At 46.3% G+C, this 23033-nt stretch overlaps 1 gene segment (V, D, J or C); it reads left to right on the top strand.

Moving 5' to 3' along the window:
- The first annotated feature begins 516 nt into the window (after positions 1 to 516).
- The window catches only part of LOC128067025 (Ig mu chain C region membrane-bound form-like), a 79472-nt gene continuing 56955 nt past the window's right edge, over positions 517 to 23033 (top strand). The window contains 3 exon segments of the C gene segment in view: positions 517 to 595; positions 678 to 985; positions 2002 to 2012. Of these exon segments, the coding sequence occupies positions 550 to 595; positions 678 to 985; positions 2002 to 2012 (365 nt within the window).

Raw genomic sequence — 23033 nt, 5'->3', positions numbered from 1 at the left:
AATAATAATAAATAACAAAATAAAAAGAGATAAAAAAATAATTCAGTGATTATTACATGTATATTTTCCTCAAATTTTAGAATATGGAGTGAGTAAACATTAGCTAATCAGAAAAGAACACAAATACGACTTTGTGTCTGACATCTACGTGGTCCCTGAATGTGTGGTGGGCATTTGATGAGTAAAGGTAAGCAGCTCCATGGGATTAAACACTCTTCCCCAAATCTGCCATTGTTCCCTGAAAGCATCTTTTTCCCTGCCAGCCCTTGTCATCATTTCATTCCTCAAATGACAGTCTGCCTGGTGTGGGGAGGGGGACCCCAGGAGGGGCCTGAGTTCTCTGAGGGCACAGTCAGCACCCCCTCACAGGGGGAGCCCCATAGACAAGACCTCCATTCACTGCTTTCTGCTTTTTATACAGAGGTCCCTCCCGTATGCAAATATCCACTCAGGTCACAGGGTAGAAACAGAGCACCAGCTCTCTTAAATTCAGGCTCCTCCTCGGGCTTGACGAGATCTCCAGGAGTGGTGACTCTCATCTGCTCCAAGATGAACCCACTGTGGACCCTCGTCTTTGTGCTGTCAGCCCCCAGAGGTGAGTGTCTCTGGATCAGACATGGGCACGTGGGGAAGCTGCATCTGAGCCCACAGGTCACCGTGCTTCTCTCTGTCCACAGGGGTCCTGTCCCAGGTGCAGCTGCAGGAGTCGGGACCCAGCCTGGTGAAGCCCTCACAGACCCTCTCCCTCACCTGCAGGGTCTCCGGATTCTCATTAAGCAGCGATGGTGTAGGCTGGGTCCGCCAGGCTCCAGGAAAGGCGCTGGAGTGGCTTGGTATCATATATAGTGGTGGAAGTACATACTATAACCCGGCCCTGAAATCCCGGCTCAGCATCACCAGGGACACCTCCAAGAGCCAAGTCTCCCTGTCACTGAGCAGCGTGACAACTGAAGACACGGCCGTGTACTACTGTGCAAGAGACACAGTGAGGGGAAGTCAGTGTGAGCCCAGACAAAAACCTCCCTGCATAGGGGCCCGTGCCCACCAGGGGGCGCTCAGGACTCAGTACAGAACAGAGCCCCGGAGCAGGTGCAGAAGAAGCGTTGGGCGGTGGGGGGCCTGGGGGGGATCCTCCTAGAGATTCTCTTTCCTCCTCCTGCCCAGGAGCTGCACCATAGACCCTCTTCTGTGTCCTGATATTTCACTGTTATGGTTTAAGTAACTTTCAGACAACTGGGTGTGTATATATATTTTAATTTTTCTTGAAGCAAGGATATGCAAACACCCCCACACACAATAGTCAACAGCTAAAATTTCTTCTCCTTCAATTTTCTCCTAAGGAACTCAGTAAAACACTTGACTCTCATTAATTTCAAAACTGTTAACTATCCTGAAGGAAACATGAGATATTTAAACATTTTACTCTCTGTTTTGTTTTTGTACATGAGGAAGGAAGAGACCCAACCTCCTTCTTCGTGTGAAATTGCACACTTAGAATCTGGAGTGAGCAGAGTGAAAGGCTCTGGCGTCAGAGGTCCCCAGTGCTGCACATGCGATGATTCTCGTCATTCACAGATTCTGTACCGCAAAGTCACCTACACGCTCGCTTTCATTAGCGTCTTAACATAAACACTGTTACCTTGTGTCCTTATATAGACATTGACAGTATGGCCGGTTCACTGAGTCACTCAACACACACACATTCCAGGTGAGGGCAATCAGGGTGATGCCATCTTACCGCAAATTCTCTGCAGTCCACACCCATTCTGAGCTTATGTCTGGATCATTCATAAGGGGAGATACAGAGGTCCTCAGGTGGATTTGTCTGTGGGGTCAATGTGGAGCCCACCACCATGTGTCCTCTCTCCCATCACAGTGACCATCACTGGCACAGGGACAGGAAGCAGGAGCTGTGCTGGGGCCTATTGGGAATACACAGCTCAGTGAGGCCATGAGAAGTACATGTGTATATGTCTGTGAGTGTGTGTGAGTGTGTGTCAGTGTGCATGTTCGTGTGTGTGTATATATGAGTGAGTGTGTGTGTGTGTATGTGAGTGTGCATTTGTACATATAAGGGTGTGTGTGTGTGCATCTGAGTGTGTGAATGTGTGTGATTGTGTCTGTATGTGTGTGAGTGTGAAAGTGTGTGTGAGTATGTGTGTCTGTATGTCTGTTGACAGGTGTGTGTGTGTGACAGGTGTGTGTGTGTAATGGGGGGTGCATTTGCATTCCTACCAACAGTGTATGACAGGTGTGTGTGTTTGTTACAAGTGTGTGTATGTGACAGCTGTGTGTGTCTGTGTGTCTGTGTATGTGTGTGACAAGTCTATGTGTCACAGGTATGTGTGTGTGTGACAGGTTTGTGTTTGTATGTGTGTCTCTTTGTGATGGATGAGTGTGACAGGTGAGTGTGTGGTAAGTAAGTGTGTGTGACAGGTGTGTGTGTAACTGGTGTGTGTGTGTAACTGGTGTGTGTGTGTGACAGGTGTGTGTGTCTGTGTGTGTGACAGATGTATGTGTGTGACAGTTTTGTGTGTGTCTGTGTGTCTGTGTGACAGGTGTGTGTGTCTCTGTGACACAGGCGAGTGTGTAACAGGAGTGTGTGTGTGTAACAAGTGTGTTTGTGGGGGAGCAGGTGTGTGTGTGTGTGTAATAGGGTGTTTATGTGACAGGTGTGTGTGTGTGAGGTGTGTGTGTGTGTGTGTGTGAGGTGTGTGTGTGTGAGGTGTGTGTGTGTGTGTGTGTGTCAAGTGTGTGTCTGTGAATACCCAGTGATGGCTGACTTTGGGAAACTCACTGATTAGAGGTGAAGGTGTCTCTGTGGCACTAAAGGCTGGTTCATGATAGGGACTGTGTCCTGTGGGGCACGTGTCTCACTGGAAGAGCTCTGTGTACACAGCAGTCAGGGACCTGGCAGGCACACACGTCCTCAAACAAGCATGAGGACACGGACACGTGCCCACTGAGCGTGGCCATGGGTCACAAGACTCCTCCTTCCTGATATCGCCCAAGTACTGACTGTAAAGTTTTCAGCCTCTAGAACATGCAGATGACCTGGGTTAAATGCGGATATTCTGAGCCCGGGAACATCACCCCCAGCAACACCGGCTCTGCACAGCAGTCCTGGGAGCACAGCCCTCTCCAGGGACTGGAGCTGGAGAGCCCTCCTCCTGGTGGCCTTGGCTCCAGATTGGGGTCCTGCCGGTTCTGGGGTGAAGGAAGGGACAGGGTCCAGTCGAGGGGGTTCAGGCACTACTGTCCCCTGTCCACAGGTGTGCACTCCAGGTGCAGCTGGTGCACTTGGGGCTGAGCTGAGGAAGCCTGGGGCATCAGTGAAGGGGTCCTGCAAGGCTTCTGGATACACCTTCACCGACTACTACAGGCATTGGGTGCGACAGGCCCCTCAACAAGGGCTTGAACGGATGGACAGATTGACAGCAAGGATGGTGGAACAAAGTATGCACAGAACTTCCAGAGCAGAGTCACGCTGGCAGCAGACACGTCCACCGGCACCGCCTACATGGAGCTGAGCAGTCTGAGGTCTGAGGACACGGCTGTTTATTACTGTGTGAGACACACAGTGTGAAAACGCACATCCCGAGGGTGTCAGAAACCCTGAGGGGCAGGGCGGCTGTGCTGGGAGAGGAGAGAGAGAAATGATGGTTTTCCTGACTTCTCGTCACCAAGAGTCTGGAATCTGAGAGATCAGATCATGCTCTCCTGGGACACTGGTGTTTTTGAGCAAGATCTCAAGATAACAAATATATGAAAGAAAGATGCGAGGTAAAGATTTCCCTCCAAAGGGTTAGGGATTTTTATTCCTTTCTTAGCAGGGGTATTGAGAGGCTCATTGTTCTTGGGAATGTTAGGTGAGGCATTATCTGGGAATATCTGGTTTATGTCAAGGATGGGATTCTTGGTCTGCAGAGTCTCCTGGCAAGTCCTCTGGCTCATTCTTCAGTTTTCAAAGTGGCATCGTCCTTGGGGGATCGCAAGGGTGAGTTTCTATTTCCCAGTCTCTGCCAAGCAGCCCACACGTGGCATCTGGTCAGACAGCCACGAGCAGGGCTACCGAGTCGGGGTCGACAGGCGCACAGGCCCCTCAGTCTGTGGCGGCACGTGGTTCCTCCCAGGGACCGCGGCCTGCAGTGCCCTGTCCCCAGGGGCAGTGCTTGTGGTCACCACGTAAGAGGGAGCCCTGTGGGAGACACTGGCTGCTGTGAAGCCCACGTCCTAGCCGGTATCACTCTGCGGGTCATCGTGTCAGCTTCCCACACGTGTGCGGCTCAAATCAATGCACACACATTCCCTTTCCGGCCACAGTTCAGAGTCTGATATCAGCTTCACTGGACTGGAATCCAGATGCGGCAGGACCACAGTCCCAAGGCTCTCAGGGTCTGAATGCACCTGAGCTCCCAGAATTCAGGTTTGGAATTCCTGCGCACCTAGGATAATGAGGTGAGAATCGCGGTCTTTGGCAGATGCTTAGTTCATGAGAGGAGAGTCCTCATGATTTGGGTTGGAGTCTTTCTAAGAATCCCCAGAGAACACACTTGTCCCCGTCCACCAGGTAAGGACCCAGCAGGAAGGTGGAGATGTGAGCCTCGAGAGGAGTCTCACCAGAAGGCAGCCTCACTGGTGTCCTGACCTGGGGCTTCCAGCCTCTAGGACTGTGGGAAATAAAGGGTTGCTTACAGACCAACCACCTGAGTGCCTGTTATGCGCTCTGAAAGGATACAGTCAGGGACAATCTACTTCTTTGCCCTGTCCAGTCTAGGGCTTCACACCCACATCCCTGGCTCTCAGCCACTTCCTTCATCTGCACAGCCCAGCAAAGCACCTTCCATCAGTGGTCACTTCTCCCAGGGTTGATGCCCTTGGCCTCCCTCTGATGAACACATTTGTGGTTTCAACTGGAGCCACATGATAATCCAGGAAAATCAGACCTCTAAATTAGTCACATTCTCCAAAGTCCCTTATGCCATGTGAGATGACATTCAGAGACTCAATGAATGATTCAGACAAACACAGTCCACCTTCAGCCCTGCAAATACATCCTTCCCACAGGCCCAGTACACTTGGCAAATCCCACAAAACCTCCAAACTGTCAACCTAAGAATTCACACTAAATCATAATGTCAATTGTAATAAAGATTATAGAGCAAAGTTGGCCTAAATACCATCACCTCCAAGTCCCACATCGAGTCCTCTAACTCAGCTATGCATGAGGATTTGTGTTCTAAAATACAACACTAAGGCAGGCATATCTCAGCTACAAGGAGCTTCATTCCGTGTGAGTCAGAAAGGACCCTGGTCCCAGGTGCACGCGTGCTCAGGGCTACAGCTGTGTCTGACTCTTTGCGACCCTGTGGACTATAGCCTGCCAAGCTCCTCCTCCATGGGCTTCTCCAGGCCAAGAATACTGGAGTGGGTCAGTATTTCCTCCTCCAGGGGATCTTCCCGACCCAGGGACTGAACCCAAATCTCCTGCATTTCTTTCACTGCAAGCAGCTTCTTCACTGCTGAGCCACCAGGGAGACCCCACTGGCCCCGACAGTGTTTAAACCCATCCGTGCGAACCTACTAAGTGCAAGGTCTGGGAATAGTCTTCTCCGGCTCCTCTTGCAGCCTCTGGGCCTGTTGATCTGCCCCCTTACTTTCCATTCCTTAAGGTGGGAGGTGGTGCGTATTTGAAGCTGAGCACTTTCACCAGCCTATTTCCTGCTCTGGGATCTTGAACCATCGCCGTGACCCTCAAGTAGAAGACAACTGTGGATGGTGCGTGATCCTCTCTAGTCATTGTTGAATCTGATTTGCTAATAGGTTTTGAGAAGTTTCGCATTGAATTCATCAAAGGTGTGTTTTATAAAGTCCCCAGAGAAGCTCTCTGTTCCCAGACTGTTGCTCCTCGGAAGGTTTTAAACTCACCATCATGAAGCCCGGTTTGCACACATGATCGGTCTCACCATGTCGTCTGCTCCGTCTTGATTCACTCCTGCAGGTTTTACAGTTTAGGAGTTTGTCCATTTCTTCTAGATTGTCAGTTTCTTGGCATACAACTGTTTGTAATAATCTCGGATGATTTTTTCTATCCCTGTGGTATTAGCTTTATGTCTTTTCTAGTTTTTTATTTTATTCCAGGAAATTCTTTTTCCTCCTTTGGAGACTGACTGAAGATTTATGGTTTTGCTTGTCTTTGCAAAAATTACAGCGACAACAACGTCAGCCAGCTGATGATTTCACGATCGTTTTGCCTGTTGTTTGTGTGTGTGTGTGTTCATGTCAATATTATTAATTTCTGTACTTTTTTGTTATTTCCTTCCTTCCACTGCCTCTGGGCTTTTCTGGTGTTTGTTTTCTAATTTCTCTAGGTAGTAAGTTCGATTGTTATCTTCCAGTTTCTTGAAGAAGGCCTGTATCACTGCCGGCTTTCATTTCAGAACTACTGGGCAGGCATAGAGTTCAGAGATAAGTGTGTGTTAGTCACTCATTTGTGTCCGACACTTTGTTACCCCATGGACTGTAGCCCACCAGTCTTCCTTGTCCTTTCTAGGCAAGAATACTGGAGTGGGTTGCCGTTACCCACTCCAGGGAATCTTTCACACCCGAGATTCAACCCAGGTCTCGTACGTTGCACCTGTATTCTTTACCACAAGAGGCAAAATTCTCATTACCTACAGAACACTGTAGATAGAAAACCCTAAGGACTCCGCACAAAGCTACTAGACCACACTCATCCAGAGAGCACTAAACTCAACAGGTGGGAGTGGGTGCCAGCATCTGATTGCTCATGAGTTAGGAGTTGGTGGGGATACTCTGGATCCCACTTCCGATGCCATGAGCTAAACCCCATATAAACCAACCAGCAGTGGATTTGGGGATGTGGTCTGCAGCCTTCCAGTCCCAGGAGATGAGAAGCATATTTGGGTTTTACAGGTGGTCCAATGGGATCACAAGATCACAGAAAGTGCAGGAGAGGGAAAGCCTGTTAGGCGATGCCCCACAACCCTCCACTGGCCTTGACGATGGATGAAGGAGTTGAGACGAGGGAGGAGGGCACATCTGGAAGCCCAGGGGCCTGGATGCCAGAGGCCCCAGCTCCAGGGCCCTTCCCTGGAGGCTTGACCATGTTGCAGAGCATCGGGGACAAGGGACCCCACACACTCTGAGGCAGAGTGAGGAAAGGCCTCTGCCCAGAGCACTTTCAGGGGTCGGGAAACTGGATCTGGCACAGAAGACATGCTGGTATTGAACTGCTGTGGCCAAAGCCAGACCAGGAAGGGCTTTTCATAGACAGTGGGTTCTAACTCAGTCAGTGTACAGGTGAGCTCCCCGTGCCGAGGAAGAGCTGACCTGCGCCAAACCCGAAGGGGTGACGTCTCAAGGCAGGAGAAGCCCAGGGTCACGGGGACAGGGCGTCAGTCAGAGTGGGGACACACACTGGTCTTTTCTGGCTCCAGGAGAGATAACACCACTGATGACACTGACGACAGCACTCTCCTTCCCTGGGAAACCCACTGTAAATCCACACACGCTGTGACGGTCGTCAGCCCCAGTCTACATCCTCACACCCAGAAATGCAGGTGTGAGGCCACAGCCTCAGGCCACAGGGAGATGGGGGAGCGGAGCACTAAGGGGCTCCAGGAGCTGCCTGTCCTCAGTCCTCAGTAGACTTGGGGTCCTCAGTGTCCACCCTCAGGGAGAGATGCTGAGCTTCAAGAGTTCCGGCAGACACTCAGTTGTGCACAGGAAAATGCAGGCCACCGGACAAGTCAGCGGTGCTGGGAAGACGAGCAGGTCAGCAGAAATTTCTACTTCGTCCACAAAATTAATGCTGTTTTTAATCACTATGAACAAACCTCCTCTAGAGTGATTCTTGAGGTTATTTATGCTGTTCAAGATGAAAAAATAGTCAAGAAAGCAAAGGAAAATATACATGCTTTGGTAATTCTGATAGACATTAAATTGTACTCAGCTCCATTTGAATTGAATGTGATTATTACATGTATATTTTTCTCTGATGTTTGCATATGGAGTAAGAAAACAACAGCTAATCAGAAAAGAAAATAATAAATAAAATAAGCGTTTGTGTCTAACAAATGGCTGGTACCTGAATGTGTGGTGGGAATTTTTGAGTAAAGGCAAACACGTTCATGGGATTAAAGTCTCTTCCCCAAATGTGCCATTGCTCCCTGAAAGCATCTTTTTCCCTGACCAGCCCTCTGTCATCATTTCATTCCTCAACAGTCTTCTTGTCGTGGGGAAGGTGACCCCAGGAGGGGCTGAGTTCTCTGAGGGCACAGTCAGCACCCCCCTCACAGGAGAGCCCCAGAGGCAGGACCTCTATTCACTGCTTTCTGCTTTTTATACAGAGGTCCCTCCCGTATGCAAATATCCACTCAGGTCACAGGGTAGAAACAGAGCACCAGCTCTCTTAAATTCAGGTTCCTCCTCGGGCTTGAAGAGATCTCCAGGAGTGGTGACTCTCATCTGCTCCAAGATGAACCCACTGTGGACCCTCGTCTTTGTGCTGTCAGCCCCCAGAGGTGAGTGTCTCTGGATCAGACATGGGCACGTGGGGAAGCTGCATCTGAGCCCACGGGTCACCGTGCTTCTCTCTGTCCACAGGGGTCCTGTCCCAGGTGCAGCTGCAGGAGTCGGGACCCAGCCTGGTGAAGCCCTCACAGACCCTCTCCCTCACCTGCACGTTCTCCGGATTCTCATTAAGCAGCAATGGTGTAGGCTGGGTCCGCCAGGCTCCAGGAAAGGCACCGGAGTGGCTTGGTGGTATAGGTTATAGTGGAAGCACAGGCTACAACCCGGCCCTGAAATCCCGGCTCAGCATCACCAGGGACACCTCCAAGAGCCAAGTCTCCCTGTCACTGAGCAGCGTGACAACTGAGGACACGGCCGTGTACTACTGTGCAAGAGACACAGTGAGGGGAAGTCAGTGTGAGCCCAGACAAAAACCTCCCTGCATAGGGGCCCGTGCCCACCAGGGGGCGCTCAGGACTCAGTACAGAGCAGCACCCCGGAGCAGGTGCAGAAGCAGCGTTGGGCGGTGGGAGGCCTGGAGGGGATTCTCCTAGAGATTCTCTTTCCTCCTCCTGCCCAGGAGCTGCACCATAGACCCTCTTCTGTGTCCTGGTATATCAGTGTTGTGGTTTATGTCATTCTCAGACAACTGTGTGTATATATATTTAATTTATCCTTGAAGCAAGGATAGCTTTAGGCAAACACTCACACACACACACACACACACACACACACACACACACACACACAATACTCAGCAGCTTAAATTTTTACTCCTTCATTTTCTTTTTCAAAGGAACTCAGTAAAACACTTGACTCTCATTAATTTCAAAACTGTTAACTATTCTGAAGGAAACATGAGATACTTAAACATTTTAATCTTTGTTCTCTTTTTGTACACGAGGAAGGAAGAGACCCAACCTCCTTCTTCCTGTGAAACTGCACACTTAGAATCTGGAGCGAGCAGAGTGAAAGGCTCTGGCGTCAGAGGTCCCCAGTGCTGCACATGCGATGACTCTCGTCATTCACAGATTCTGTACCGCAAAGTCACCTACACGCTCACTTTCATTAGTGTCTTAACATAAAGCCTGTTACCTTGTGTCCTTATATAGACATTGACAGTATGGCCGGTTCACTGAGTCACTCAACACACGCATTCCCAGTGAGGGCAATCAGGGTGATGCCATCTTACCTCAAATTCTCTGAAGTCCACAGCCATTCTGAGCTTAAGTCTGGATCATTCACAAGGGGAGATACAGAGATCCTCAGGTGGATTTGTCCGTGGGGTCAACGTGGAGCCCACCACCACGTGTCCTCTCTCCCATCAGAGTGACCGTCACTGGCACAGAGACAGGAAGCAGGAGCTGTGCTGGGCTCAGCCCTGAGGAAAGACCCAAGGACTGAGAGGGCAAGGGGCTCAGCTGACATGGGCATGGGGCAGGGGAGGGGGCTGTCAGGTCAGGGACCCTGGGCTCAGAAAGGGGGACCTGCCCTGGGATCTTGTTCCAAGCCTCTGATAGATACACTGCTTTCCCTCCCTTGCTCATCAACCATGAAAATTCAGAAGGCACCCATTGGGATCCTGGGGTGACCAGGGTGAGTGTGACCACAACCTCTCTGGACTCCCAGGAAAAGAGCTCCTCAGTGCACATTCCTCTTCAAGCTCCAGGGTAAAACCCACCCCTGGGCTGTGGGAGCTCAGCCCTCTCTGCTCACACAGGATGGAGGCCTCAGTGAAGGCAGAGCTGCTGTGTAGCAGGTGAGGCTTTGGGGTCTTCTCCTCTGCCTGGTGGCAGTTCCCCAAGGGAAAGGCTTCGGGCGTCAGACACGCATCTGTGGGGGTAATTGTGGCAGATGGTGACTGGCTGGGTTTGAGTCTTCCTGTCCCCGGGTGTCCTGTCCCAGGTGAAGGTGCAGGAGTCGGGCCCTGACCTGCTGAAGCCCTCACAGACTGTCTCCCTCACATGTGCTGCCCCTGGTTACTCCATCACGTGGCTATGGTGGGAGCTGGATCCACCAGGCCCCAGGGAAGGGGCTAGAGTGGATGGGAAGCATATATTATAATGGTGACACTCACGACAGCCCCTCCATCAAGACCCACACCTCCATCTCCAGGGACATGTCCAAGAACCAGTTCTCCCTGCAGCCGAGCTCTGTGACCTCTGTGGACACAGCTGTGTATTACTGTGCAAGAGACACAGTGAGGGGTGTCCGTGTGAGCTCAGACACTAGCCACCCTCCGGGGGGCCCGGCAACCACCAGGGACTTGTGGGACACACGAGCATAGGGCTGAGCCCAGGAGCAGGTGCCCTGGGGCTTGAGGGGATTCCTGGGAGAGCCTGTGCTTCCCTCTTCCCGCCCAGGAGCCCACCAGAGACCCTCCTCTGTGTCCTAATGTCTCACTGCTGGCCTTTATGTCACACTCGACACACTGTGGGAATATGCATGTTTTTGCAGTTTTAATTTTCTGTTGAAGTAAGATTAATTTTATACCTGCACGTTTAATACTCAGGAATTACGGATAATTTCTGGGTTTACTTTTCTTCTCCCCAAAGGATCTCAGCATACACCTGAGGCCCATCCCCATTTTCCTGGTGAGTCTGAATCTTGAAATTTATGAATGTTCTGAGAAGACACAGGAGATTTTCAGTTGCTACAATTTTTGTTGTTTTTGTACATGTGGAAGGAAGAGACTGACTCTCCTTCTTTCAGTGAAACTGCACAAACAGGTAGAATTCTGCAGTGTCCAATGTTATAGGTGCTGGTGCAGAGAGACCCAATACTGCGTATTCTAACATTCTCGTTATCCAGATTCCACATTTGCAAGATCACCTACTTTTTAGCTATTATGAGCATCATGAGACATACACCATCATTTCACAGTCATTATGGACATTTGCAATGTGGACTGTCTTTAAATCACCCAATACACGCATATTTCTACTTGAGGGCAGTCAAGTCCATCCCCTCATGCTTCATCCAATCATGTAAATCAGTCTCCTTCACGTTCACTTTGCTGACATAGTTTCACATTTTGTGCTCCTTAGTTGACAATTTGCCTCTTTAAAATGACCCCGTGTGTGGTCCTCAAGCACAGGCTAGTGTCTCTAAGCACCCATTGCTGCAAGCTAACTTTAAATAGAAAATATCTTTCTCAGAAAGTTTCATTCAGGCAAGATTGGTACTTCTGGGCATGTGACCTTGACATTGATGTCTCAAATATAAATATTATTTTTTGAAATGGGATTCGGATCTCAGTTTTTCTTATTTGAGGTAGCCTTGGAAACTTGGTTCAGTTCCAAATACACATGGTGAAATGGAGATTTATGGACTGTCAGGGTCCAGCCCCGGTGGATCCAGGGAATTCAAAGCAGTGACGGAGTCGGCGAGGAGAGACTTGTTTATTAGAGATATAAAGAGATATTAGGAAAGAATAGTGTACTAGGAAAATTAGTGGAGAAAAGATGCTGAATAACTTGGTTTATGCAGAGAACCAATAAAACTCCGAGAGAAGGAGTTTGCACCACCTACGTAGGCCGCAGGCATCTTCCTGGTCTCCCGAAGGAGTGGAGACACAAAGTGCCCCCTCGTTCAGATCTTAGAAGCCCAGGCAAAATTAGTAGGCTTGGCAAGCCTCCACGCTCCAGATGGAAATTCAGCCTGAAAAGGGAGAAAAGAACGACACGGGGGAGCCAAGCATTGCTGTCAGACCCACAACTTTATTTTCAAAAGCAGCTTATGTACCCCAAGTGGTACATAAAAGATAATGGAATATGCAGAGTTATGCAGGGGCAGCAGTCCTGACCCTTATTGAGACCAGGCTTTCTTTTTGCATATCTTTCCGTATACAAAAGGCTCAGGTGATTTACATTATCTTCTGGCCAAGAGGCCTGTTAACACTTTATGGCTCTCTCCCTTAATGAATGTTAATCTCATTTTCCCTGAAGTGCTTTTCTTTAATCTCCATCACCCTCAAAGCACTGAATACAGTTGCATCCCTGTAGAACAAAGGTGCAGTGGGTTCTAACAAAGAGAGCACTTAACTCAAAGGCCTGATGTTGCTGATGCCAGGGCTACTGCCTGTGTTTCTACACACCAACTGTATTAACAGACAAAAGAGATGAGAACGTGGCAGCAAGTACTGGCTCAGCAATGAAACCCTTAATCAGTCCTATTCCAATGATTTTGACTCCTCGGAAGCCCCTACATTCCTAGGATGTGTAAGCTTCCTGTGCCTCTCGGGTCGGGGAGGCCCCAAACAATCACACGCCCAGCTGTAAGAGTCCAGACAAACCTGTCAGGCAGGCTGGAAAGCCATCAGAGGGGTTTTGGATAGAAACACTCTTATTACGCCAGGAGACTTATGACCTAAAAGCTCTGAATTAGCTTTTTCCAGAAAAAGGGGGTGGGGGACAGCCCCCTGTTAATGAAGAAGAGTAGGTGGAAAGAATAACACAGAAAGCAGGCAGACTCTGGGTTTGGGGGTAGATGCTCGAGAAAATCCAGGGGACCCGTGAGGCCTGATCCCGCCTTTGCGTTTTGTCAGGCCCCTTTCCTCATGACCTTTGCCACGGGCGGGATTGCCCATGATGGCTCCCAGCAATGGACAAGAAGGAGATTGATGGATGGAAAATGACCATGTGGAGACTTCAAGTTCAGGGGTCCTGGCTAGACTGTCTCCCAAGGATTCTTGATCCATAGACATCAGGGTGATCAGAAGCATCTGGGAGACAGCAGGTTTAATGAAATGACTCCAACATTGAGAGTGATCAGAGGTCAAGGGTAAGCGTGCTCAGTAATCTGACTTAGGTGTCTTGATAAAACTAGGAAAGGATGGACAGAGAAACCCACAGGCAAAGACCTCGTTGAGAAACAAACTTCAGGAAGCCAGAGGGAAATGGGTCGAGGCATCCTTGTCACATTGAGAGTCAGCCTTCCTATCTTCATCGACCTAGTTCTCTGAAAGTCAGCTTTAATCCAAAGGAAGATGAAATCTGTCTGGTCCTTCCCCCTCCTGCTGGCATCTCTGAGCTGCGAGCATCCTGCGGGTCTGAGGAAGGTGCAGTGATGTAGTGACCTCTGTGAACAGGTCATCTCATGGTTTCCCCTGCCCAGGTATCCTGTCCCAGGTGCTGGTGCGGGAGTTGAACCAGGACTATTGGAGGCCCTCTCCTCACCTGGTCTGTCTGTGGATTCTGCATCACACAGAGTGCAGACTGCTCAGGCTGGATCCAATCAGTCTGAAGAGTCAGAGCTGCAGTGATGGGGTGCTTTGGTCCCAGGAACAGCACAGCATAGAGCATATCTCTCCAGAAACCACTCTCCATCCACAGAGACACGTCCGTCTAGCTCCATGAGGACCTAGGACACAACCCTGTGATGCTGTCCCAGGAGGTCCAGGGAGAAGTCAGACCCAACCCACATAACCCTGCCTTCAGGGGCTACTCCAAGCACCAGGGGGCACCCAGGTTCACCAGGAAACAAGAGGACACTTTTCAAGGCAGGAGACAGAACGTCATGATGGGGCTTTCTCTCAGAAGCTGGGGTCTCTCCACTGGAACATTCCCTGCCCTGCAGGCTCCTTCCACTGTCACCCCAGAGAGCTTTCCTGTTTCTGAACCTGGGACGTGATTTCATGGGGTCAGGCTGATCTGTCTTTCCCCATCTCTCTTCGGACAGGCCTCCCAGAAATGTTTCCTCAGGGGGCATCTTAGGTCACTGCCTTCTGCCCCTGCTGTCAGCTTTTTCAGCATTAATTCTTCTGTTAACTTCCCATCTGCTTCCACCCTCAGATGGATTTCCAAATCCTCTCAGGCTGAAACTCTCCCCAGCTCTATTAGATTCTGTGTCTTTCATCTGAATAGTGAGCTGTGTTTGAAGTTGGCAATTGATGTCATAGACCACTGGAGTCACTTCTTCCCCCAGAGGACACTTGAGAATGTCTGGACACCAGTGAGGCTGTATCCTAAGGGGTTATTGTAGGTGGCTAGTTATGCATTTGGTAGACAGATAAATGAGAGGTGAAATCCAAATGAAGATAAAAGGAAACAACGCAAACAACTGTATCCTAACAACATGGTGAATAACCATATACATTTAGTCTATAAATTCAGCAAGTAGTAAAAGCTCAGAATGGCAAAGTGATACGGGCATGTATATGAAGATGTTTGTAAAAATATAAATATCCAAATAATTGGTAAATACTTTTCTAGCCCACTCCTCAGTCACCTGGTGATTCTCTGTTTTCTCTCTATGAAATCATCAAATACATTACCAGTTGGCTGCCATTTCCACTCCTTCCAGCTAGTGGATGAGCGACATTTATATTACTTCATCCCCAGCATTTGATCGCTTTAGTATTTTGTACTTTAGCTTCTCTAAAGGTGTGTAACAGTATCTCGTCCTCCTGTTACTTCATGTTTCCTAAGTGGTCAAACAGGAGATGACAAAAGGGAACATCAATATTCTAAGAATCAGCGACCTAAGATGGACTAGAATGGGTGAATTTAACTCAGATGACCATTGTATCTACTACTGCAGGCAAGGTTCCCTTAGAAGCATGGAATGGACATCATAGTCAATGAAAGAGTCTGAAATGCAGTACTTGGATGCGCCGTCCAAAACGGCAGAATGATCTCTGTTCGTTTCTGAGGCAAACCAGTCAATATCATGGTAATCCAAGTGTATGCCCTGACCAGTAATGCTGAAGACGCTAAAGTTGAACGGTTCTATGAAGACCTACAGGACTTTCTAGAACTAACATCCAAAAAAGATGTCCTTTTCATTATAGGGGACTGGAATGCAAAAGTAGGAAGTCAAGAAACACCTGGAGTAACAGGCAAATGTGGCATTGGAGTACAGAATGAAGCAGGGCAAAGGCTAATAGAGTTTTGTCAAGAGAACGCACTGGTCATAGCAAACACCTTCCTCCAACAACACAGGAGAAGACTCTACACATGGACATCACCAGATGGCCAACACTGAATTCACATTGATTGTATTCTTTGCAGCCAAAGATGGAGAAGCTCTATACAGTCAACAAAACAAGACCAGGAGCAGACTATGGCTCAGATCATGAACTCCTTATTGCCAAATTCAGACTTAAATTGAAGAACCTAGGGAAAACCACTAGACCGTTGAGTTCAGTTCAGTTGCTCGGTCGTGTCCGACTCTTTGCGACCCCATGAATCTCAGCATGCCAGGCCTCCCTGTCCATCACCAACTCCCAGAGTTCACTCAGATTCACGTCCATCAAGTCAGTGATGCCATCCAGCCATCTCATCCTCTGTCGTCCCCTTCTCTTCCTGCCCCCAACCCCTCCCAGCATCAGAGTCTTTTCCAATGAGTCAACTCTTCACATGAGGTGGCCAAGTACTGGGGTTTCAGCTTCAGCATCATTCCTTCCAAAGAAATCCCAGGGCTGGTCTCCTTCAGAATGGACTGGTCGGATCTCCTTGCAGTCCAAGGGACTCTCAAGAGTCTTCTCCAACACCACAGTTCAAAAGCATCAATTCTTCGGCACTCAGCCTTCTTCACAGTCCAAATCTTACATCCATACATGACCACAGGAAAAACCATAGCCTTGACTAGACAGACCTTAGTCGGCAAAGTAATATCTCTGCTTTTGAATATGCTATCTAGGTTGGTCATAACTTTTCTTCCAAGGAGTAAGCGTCTTTTAATTTCATGGCTGCAGTCACCATCTGCAGTGATTTTGGAGCCCAAAAAAATAAAGTCTGACACTGCTTCCACTGTTTCCCCATTTATTTCCCTTGAAGTGATGGGACCAGATGCCATTCAGGCATGACTTAAATCAAATCCCTTACGATTTTACAGTGGAAGTGAGAAATAGATTTAAGGGACTAGATCTGACAGACAAAGTGCCTGATGAACTATGGACTGAGATTTGTGACATTGTACAGGGGACAGGACGCAACACCATCCCCAAGAAAAATAAATGCAAAAAATCAAAATGGCTGTCTGAGGAGGCCTTACAAATAGCTGTGAAAAGAAGAGATGCCGAAGCAAAGGACAAAAGGAAAGATATTCCCATTTGAAGGCAGAGTTTCAAAGAATAGCAAGGAGAGAGAAGAAAGCCTCCCTCAGCGATCAATGCAAAGAATTAGAGGAAAACAATAGAATGGGAAAGACTAGACATCTGTTCAAGAAAATTAGTGATACAAAGGAAACATTTCATGCAAAGATGGGCTCAAGAAAGGACAGCAATGATATTAAGAAGCAAAAGGTATTAAGAAGAGATGTCAAGAATACAAAGAACTGTACAAAAAAGGTCTTCACGACCCAGATAATCATGATGGTGTGATCACTCATCTAGAGCCAGACATTCTGGAATGTGAAGTCAAGTGGGCCTTAGGAAGCATCACTAGGAACAAAGCTAGTGGAGGTGATGGAATTCCAGCTGAGCTATTTCAAATCCTAAAAGATGGTGCTGTGAAAGTTTGCACTCAATATGACAGCAAATTTGGAAAGTTCAGCAGGGGCCACAGGACTGGAAAACTCGGTTTTCATTCCAGTCCCCAAGAATGGCAAAGTATGTCAAAGAATGCCAAAGAATGCTTTCATCTCAAATGCTGGCAAAGTAATGCTCAAAATTCTCCAAGTAGGCTTGAACAATACATGAACTGAGAATTTTCAGATCTTTAACTTGGTTTTAGAAAGGGCAGAAGAACCAGAGATCAAATTGCCAACATCTGCTGGATCATCAAAAAAGCAAGAGAGTTCCAGAAAAATAACATCTATTTCTTCTTTATTGGCTATGCCAAAGCCTTTAACTGTGTGGATCACAATAAACTGTGGAAAATTCTGAAAGAGATGGCAATACCAGACCACCTGACCTGTCGCTTGAGAAATCTGTATGAAGGTCAGAAAGCAACAGTTAGAACTGGACATGGAACATACTGGTTCCAAATAGGGAAAGGAGGCCGTCAAGGCTGTATATTGTCACCTTGCTTATTTAACTTATACAGAGGACATCATGAGAAACGCTGCGCTGGATGAAGCACAAGCTGGAATCAAGACTGCCGAAAGAAATATTGATAACCACAGATATGCAGATGACACAACCCTTATGGCAGAAAGTGAAGAAGAACTAAAAAGCCTCTTGATGAAAGTGAAAGAGGAGAGTGAAAAGTTGGCATAAAACTCAACAATCAGGAAACTAAGGGCATGGCATCTGGACCCATCACTTCATGGCAAACAGACGGGGAAACAGGGGAAGCAGTGAGAGACGTTATTCTGGGGGCTCCAAACCCACTGCAGACGGTGACTGCATCCATGAGGTAAAAAGACGCTTCCTGCTTGGAAGAAAAGTTATGACCAGGGGGCGGTGCTAAGACGGTGGAGGAATAGGACGGGGAGCCCGCTTTCTCCCTCACAAATTCATCAAAACAACATTTCAACGCTGGGTAAATTCCAGAAAACAACGTCTGAATGCTGGCAGAGGACATCAGGCACCCAGAAAAACAGATGATTGTCTTCAAAAACAGGTAGGAAAAAATATGAAAGATGAAAAAAGAGACAAAGGAGGTAGGGAGGGAGCTCCGTCCAGGAAGGGAGTCTTAAGAAGAGAGAAGTTTCCAAACACCAGGAAACTCTCCCGCTGCCGAGTCTGTGGCGAGCCGTGGAAGCACAGAGGGCAACATAAGAGGGAAGAAAAATCAATAAATAATTAAAACCCACAGATTACAAGCCCAACGGTAACTCCCCCAGCGGAGAAGCAGCGCAGACGCCTGCGTCCACCACTAGCAATGAGGACAATCTCAGAGACCTCCAGTACAATATGAAATGCCCCAACGTTCGAATTATAGGAGTCCCAGAAGAAGACAAAAAGAAAGACCATCAGAAAATACTTGAGGGGATAATAGTTGAAAACTTCCCTAAAATGGGGAAATAATCACCCAAGTCCAAGAAACCCAGAGAGTTCCAAACAGGAGAATCCCAAGGCGAAACACCCCAAGACACATATTAATCAGAAAAACAAAGATCAAACACAAAGAACAAATATTAAAAGCAGCAAGAGAAAGACAACAAATAACACACAAGGGGATTCCCACAAGGACAACAGCTGATCTTTCAGTAGAAACGCTTCAGGCCAGGGGGTAATGGCAGGACATACTTAAAGTGATGGAAGAAAATAACCTACAGCCCAGATTATTGTACCCAGCAAGGATCCCACTCAAATATGAAGGAGAAATCAAAAGCTTTGCAGACAAGCAAAAGCTGAGATAGTTCAGCACAACCAAAACAGCTCTCCAACAAATGCTAAAGGATCTTCTCTAGACAGGAAACACAAAAAGGGTGTATAAACCCGAACCCAAAACAATAAAGTAAATAGCAACGATATCATACTTATCAATAATTACCTTAAATGTAAAGGGGTTGAATGCCCCAACCAAAAGGCAAAGACTGGCTGAATGGATACAAAAACAAGATCCCTATATATGCTGCCTACAAGAGACCCACCTCGAAACAAGGGACACATACAGACTGAAAGTGAAGGGCTGGAAAAAGATATTCCACGCAAATAGAAACCAAAAGAAAGCAGGAGTAGCAATACTCATATCCGATTAAATGGACTTTAAAACAAAGGCTGTGAAAAGAGACAAAGAAGGCCACTACATAATGATCAAAGGATCAATCCAAGAAGAAGATGTAACAATTATAAATATATATGCACCCAACATAGGAGCACCGCAATATGTAAGACAAATGCTAACAAGTATGAAAGGGGAAATTAACAATAACACAATAATAGTGGGAGACTTTAATACCCAACTCACATCTATGGACAGATCAACTAAACAGAAAACTAACAAAGAAACACAAACTTTAAATGATACAGTAGACAAGTTAGACCTCATTGATATCTATAGGACATTTCACCCCAAAACAATGAATTGCACCGTTTTCTCAAGTGCTCACAGAAACTTCGCCAGGATAGATCACATCCTGGGCCATAAATCTAACCTTGATAAATTCAAAAAAAAAAAAGAAAGAAAGAAATCATTCCAAGCATCTTTTCTGACCATAATTCATTAAGATTAGATCTCAATTACAGGAGAAAAACTATCAAAAATTCCAACATATGGAGGCTGAACAACACGCTTCTGAATAACCAACAAATCACAGAAAAAATCAAAAAAGAAATCAAAATATGCATAGAAACGAATGAAAATGAAAACACAACAACCCAAAACCTGTGGGACACCAAAAAGCAGTGCTAAGAGGAAAGTTCATAGCAATACAGGCGTACCTCAAGAAACAAGAAAAAAGTTAAATAAATAACCTAACTCTCCACCTAAAGCAACTAGAAAAGGAAGAAATGGAGAACCCCAGAGTTAGTAGAAGCAAAGAAATCATAAAAATTAGGGCAGAAATAAATGCAAAAGAAACAAAAGAGACCATAGCAAAAATCAACAAAGCCAAAAGCTGGTTCTTTGAAAGGATAAATAAAATTGACAAACCATTAGCCAGACTCATCAAGAAACAAAGAGAGAAAAATCAAATCAATAAAATTAGAAATGAAAATGGAGAGATCACAACAGACAACACAGAAATACAGAGGATCATAAGAGACTACTATCGGCAATTCTATGCCAATAAAATGGACAACGTGGAAGAAATGGACAAATTCTTAGAAAAGTACAACTTTCCACAACTGAACCAGGAAGAAATAGAAAATCTTAACAGACCCATCACAAGCACGGAAATTGAAACTGTAATCAGAACTCTTCCAGCAAATAAAAGCCCAGGTCCAGATGGCTTCACAGCTGAATTCTAAAATTTAGAGAAGAGCTAACACGTATCCTACTCAAACTCTTCCAGAAAATTGCAGAGGAAGGTAAACTTCCAAACTCATTCTATGAGACCACCATCACCTTAATACCAAAACCTGACAAAGATGCCACAAAAAAAGAAAACTACAGGCCAATATCACTGAAGAACATAGATGCAAAAATCCTCAACAAAATTGTAGCAATCAGAATCCAACAACACGTTAAAAAGATCATACACCGTGATCAAGTGGGCTTTATCCCAGGGATGCAAGGATTCTTCAATATCCGCAAATCAGTCAACGTAATTCACCACATTAACAAATGGAAAAATAAAAGCCATATGATTATCTCAACAGATGCAGAGAAGGCCTTTGACAAAATTCAACATCCATTTATGATTAAAACTCTCCAGAAAGCTGGAATAGAAGGAACATACCTCAACATAATAAAAGCTATATATGACAAACCCACAGCAAACATTATCCTCAATGGTGAAATATTGAAAGCATTTCCCCTAAAGTCACGAACAAGACAAGGGTGCCCACTTCCACCACTACTATTCAACATAGTTCTGGAAGTTTTGGCCACAGCAATCAGAGCAGAAAAAGAAATAAAAGGAATCCAAATTGGAAAAGAAGAAGTAAAACTCTCACTGTTTGCAGATGACATGATCCTCTACATAGAAAACCCTAAAGACTCCACCAGAAAATTACTAGAGCTCATCAATGAATATAGTAAAGTTGCAGGATACAAAATCAACACACAGAAATCCCTTGCATTCCTATACACTAATAATGAGAAAGCAGAAAAAGAAATTAAGGAAACAATTCCATTCACCATTGCAACGAAAAGCATAAAATACTTAGGAATATATCTACCTAAAGAAACAAAAGACCTATATATAGAAAACTATAAAACACTGATGAAAGAAATCAAAGAGGACACTAATAGATGGAGAAACATACCATGTTCATGGATCAGAAGAATCAATATAGTGAAAATGAGTATACTACCCAAAGGAATCTACAGATTCAATGCAATCCCTATCAAGCTACCAGCGGTATTCTTCAGAGCTAGAACAAATGATTTCACAAATTGTATGGAAATACGAAAAACCTCGAATAGTCAAAGCAATCTTGAGAAAGAAGAATGGAACTGGAGGAATCAACCTGCCTGACTTCAGGCTCTACTACAAAGCCACAATCATCAAGATGGTATGATACTGGCACAAACACAGAAACATAGATCAGTGGAACAAAATAGAAAACCCAGAGATAAATCCACACAACTATGGACACCTTATCTTCAACAAAGGAGGAAAGAATATTCAATGGAGAAAAGACAATCTCTTTAACAAGTGGTGCTGGGAAAAATGGTTAACCACTTGTAAAAGAATGAAACCAGATCACTTTCTAACACCGCACACGAAAATAAACTCAAAATGGATTAAAGATCTAAATGTAAGACCAGAAACTATAAAACTCCCAAAGGAGAACATAGGCAAAACACTCTCCGACATAAATCACAGCAGGATCCTCTATGATCCACCTCCCAGAATACTGGAAATAAAAGCAAAAGTAAACAAATGGGATATAATTAAAATTAAAAGCTTCTGCACAACAAAGGAAACTATAAGCAAGGTGAAAAGACAGCCTTCTGAATGGGAGAAAATAATAGCAAATGAAGCAACTGACAAACAACTAATCTCAAAAATATACAAGCAACATACACAGCTCAACTCCAGAAAAATAAATGCCCCAATCAAAAATTGGACCAAAGAACTAAATAGACATTTCTCCAAAGAAGACATACAGATGGCTAACAAACACATGAAAAGATGCTCAACATCACTCATTATCAGCGAAATGCAAATCAAAACCACAATGAGGTACCATTTCACACCAGTCAGAATGGCTGTGATCCAAAAGTCTACAAGCAATAAATGCTGGAGAGGGTGTGGAGAAAAGGGAACCCTCTTACACTGTTGGTGGGAATGGAAACTAGTACAGCCACTATGGAGAACAGTGTGGAGATTCCTTAGAAAATTGCAAATAGAACTGCCTTATGACCCAGCACGGAGAAGGCAATGGCACCCCACTCCAGTACTCTTGCCTGGAAAATCCCATGGATGGAGGAGCCTGGTAGGCTGCAGTCCATGGGGTCACTAAGAGTCGGACTCGACTGAGCAACATCACTTTCAATTTTCACTTCCATGCATTGGAGAAGGAAATGGCACCCCACTCCACTGTTCTTGCCTGGAGAATCCCAGGGACGGGGGTGCCTGGTGGGCTGCCATCAATGGGGTCGCACAGAGTGGGACACGACTGAAGTGACTTAGCAGCAGCAGCAGCAGCAGCAGCATGACCCAGCAATCCCACTGCTGGGCATACATACCGAGGAAACCAGAACCAAAAGAGACACGTGTACCCCAATGTTCATTGCAGCATTGTTTATAATAGCCAGGACATGGAAACAACCTAGATGTCCATCAGCAGATGAATGGAGAAGAAAGCTGTAGTACGTATACACAACGGAGTATTATTCAGACATTAGAAAGAATACATTTGAATCAGTTCTAATGAGGTGGATGAAGCTGGAGTCGATTATACAGAGTGAAGTAAGCCAGAAAGAAAAATACCAATACAGTATACTAACACATATATATGGAATTTAGAAAGATGGTAATGGTAATCCTGTATGCGA

The sequence above is a fragment of the Budorcas taxicolor genome, chromosome 21, assembly GCF_023091745.1.
Source record: "Budorcas taxicolor isolate Tak-1 chromosome 21, Takin1.1, whole genome shotgun sequence".
NCBI lineage: Eukaryota > Metazoa > Chordata > Mammalia > Artiodactyla > Bovidae > Budorcas > Budorcas taxicolor.
This window is presented reverse-complemented; position numbering and strand designations above follow the sequence as displayed.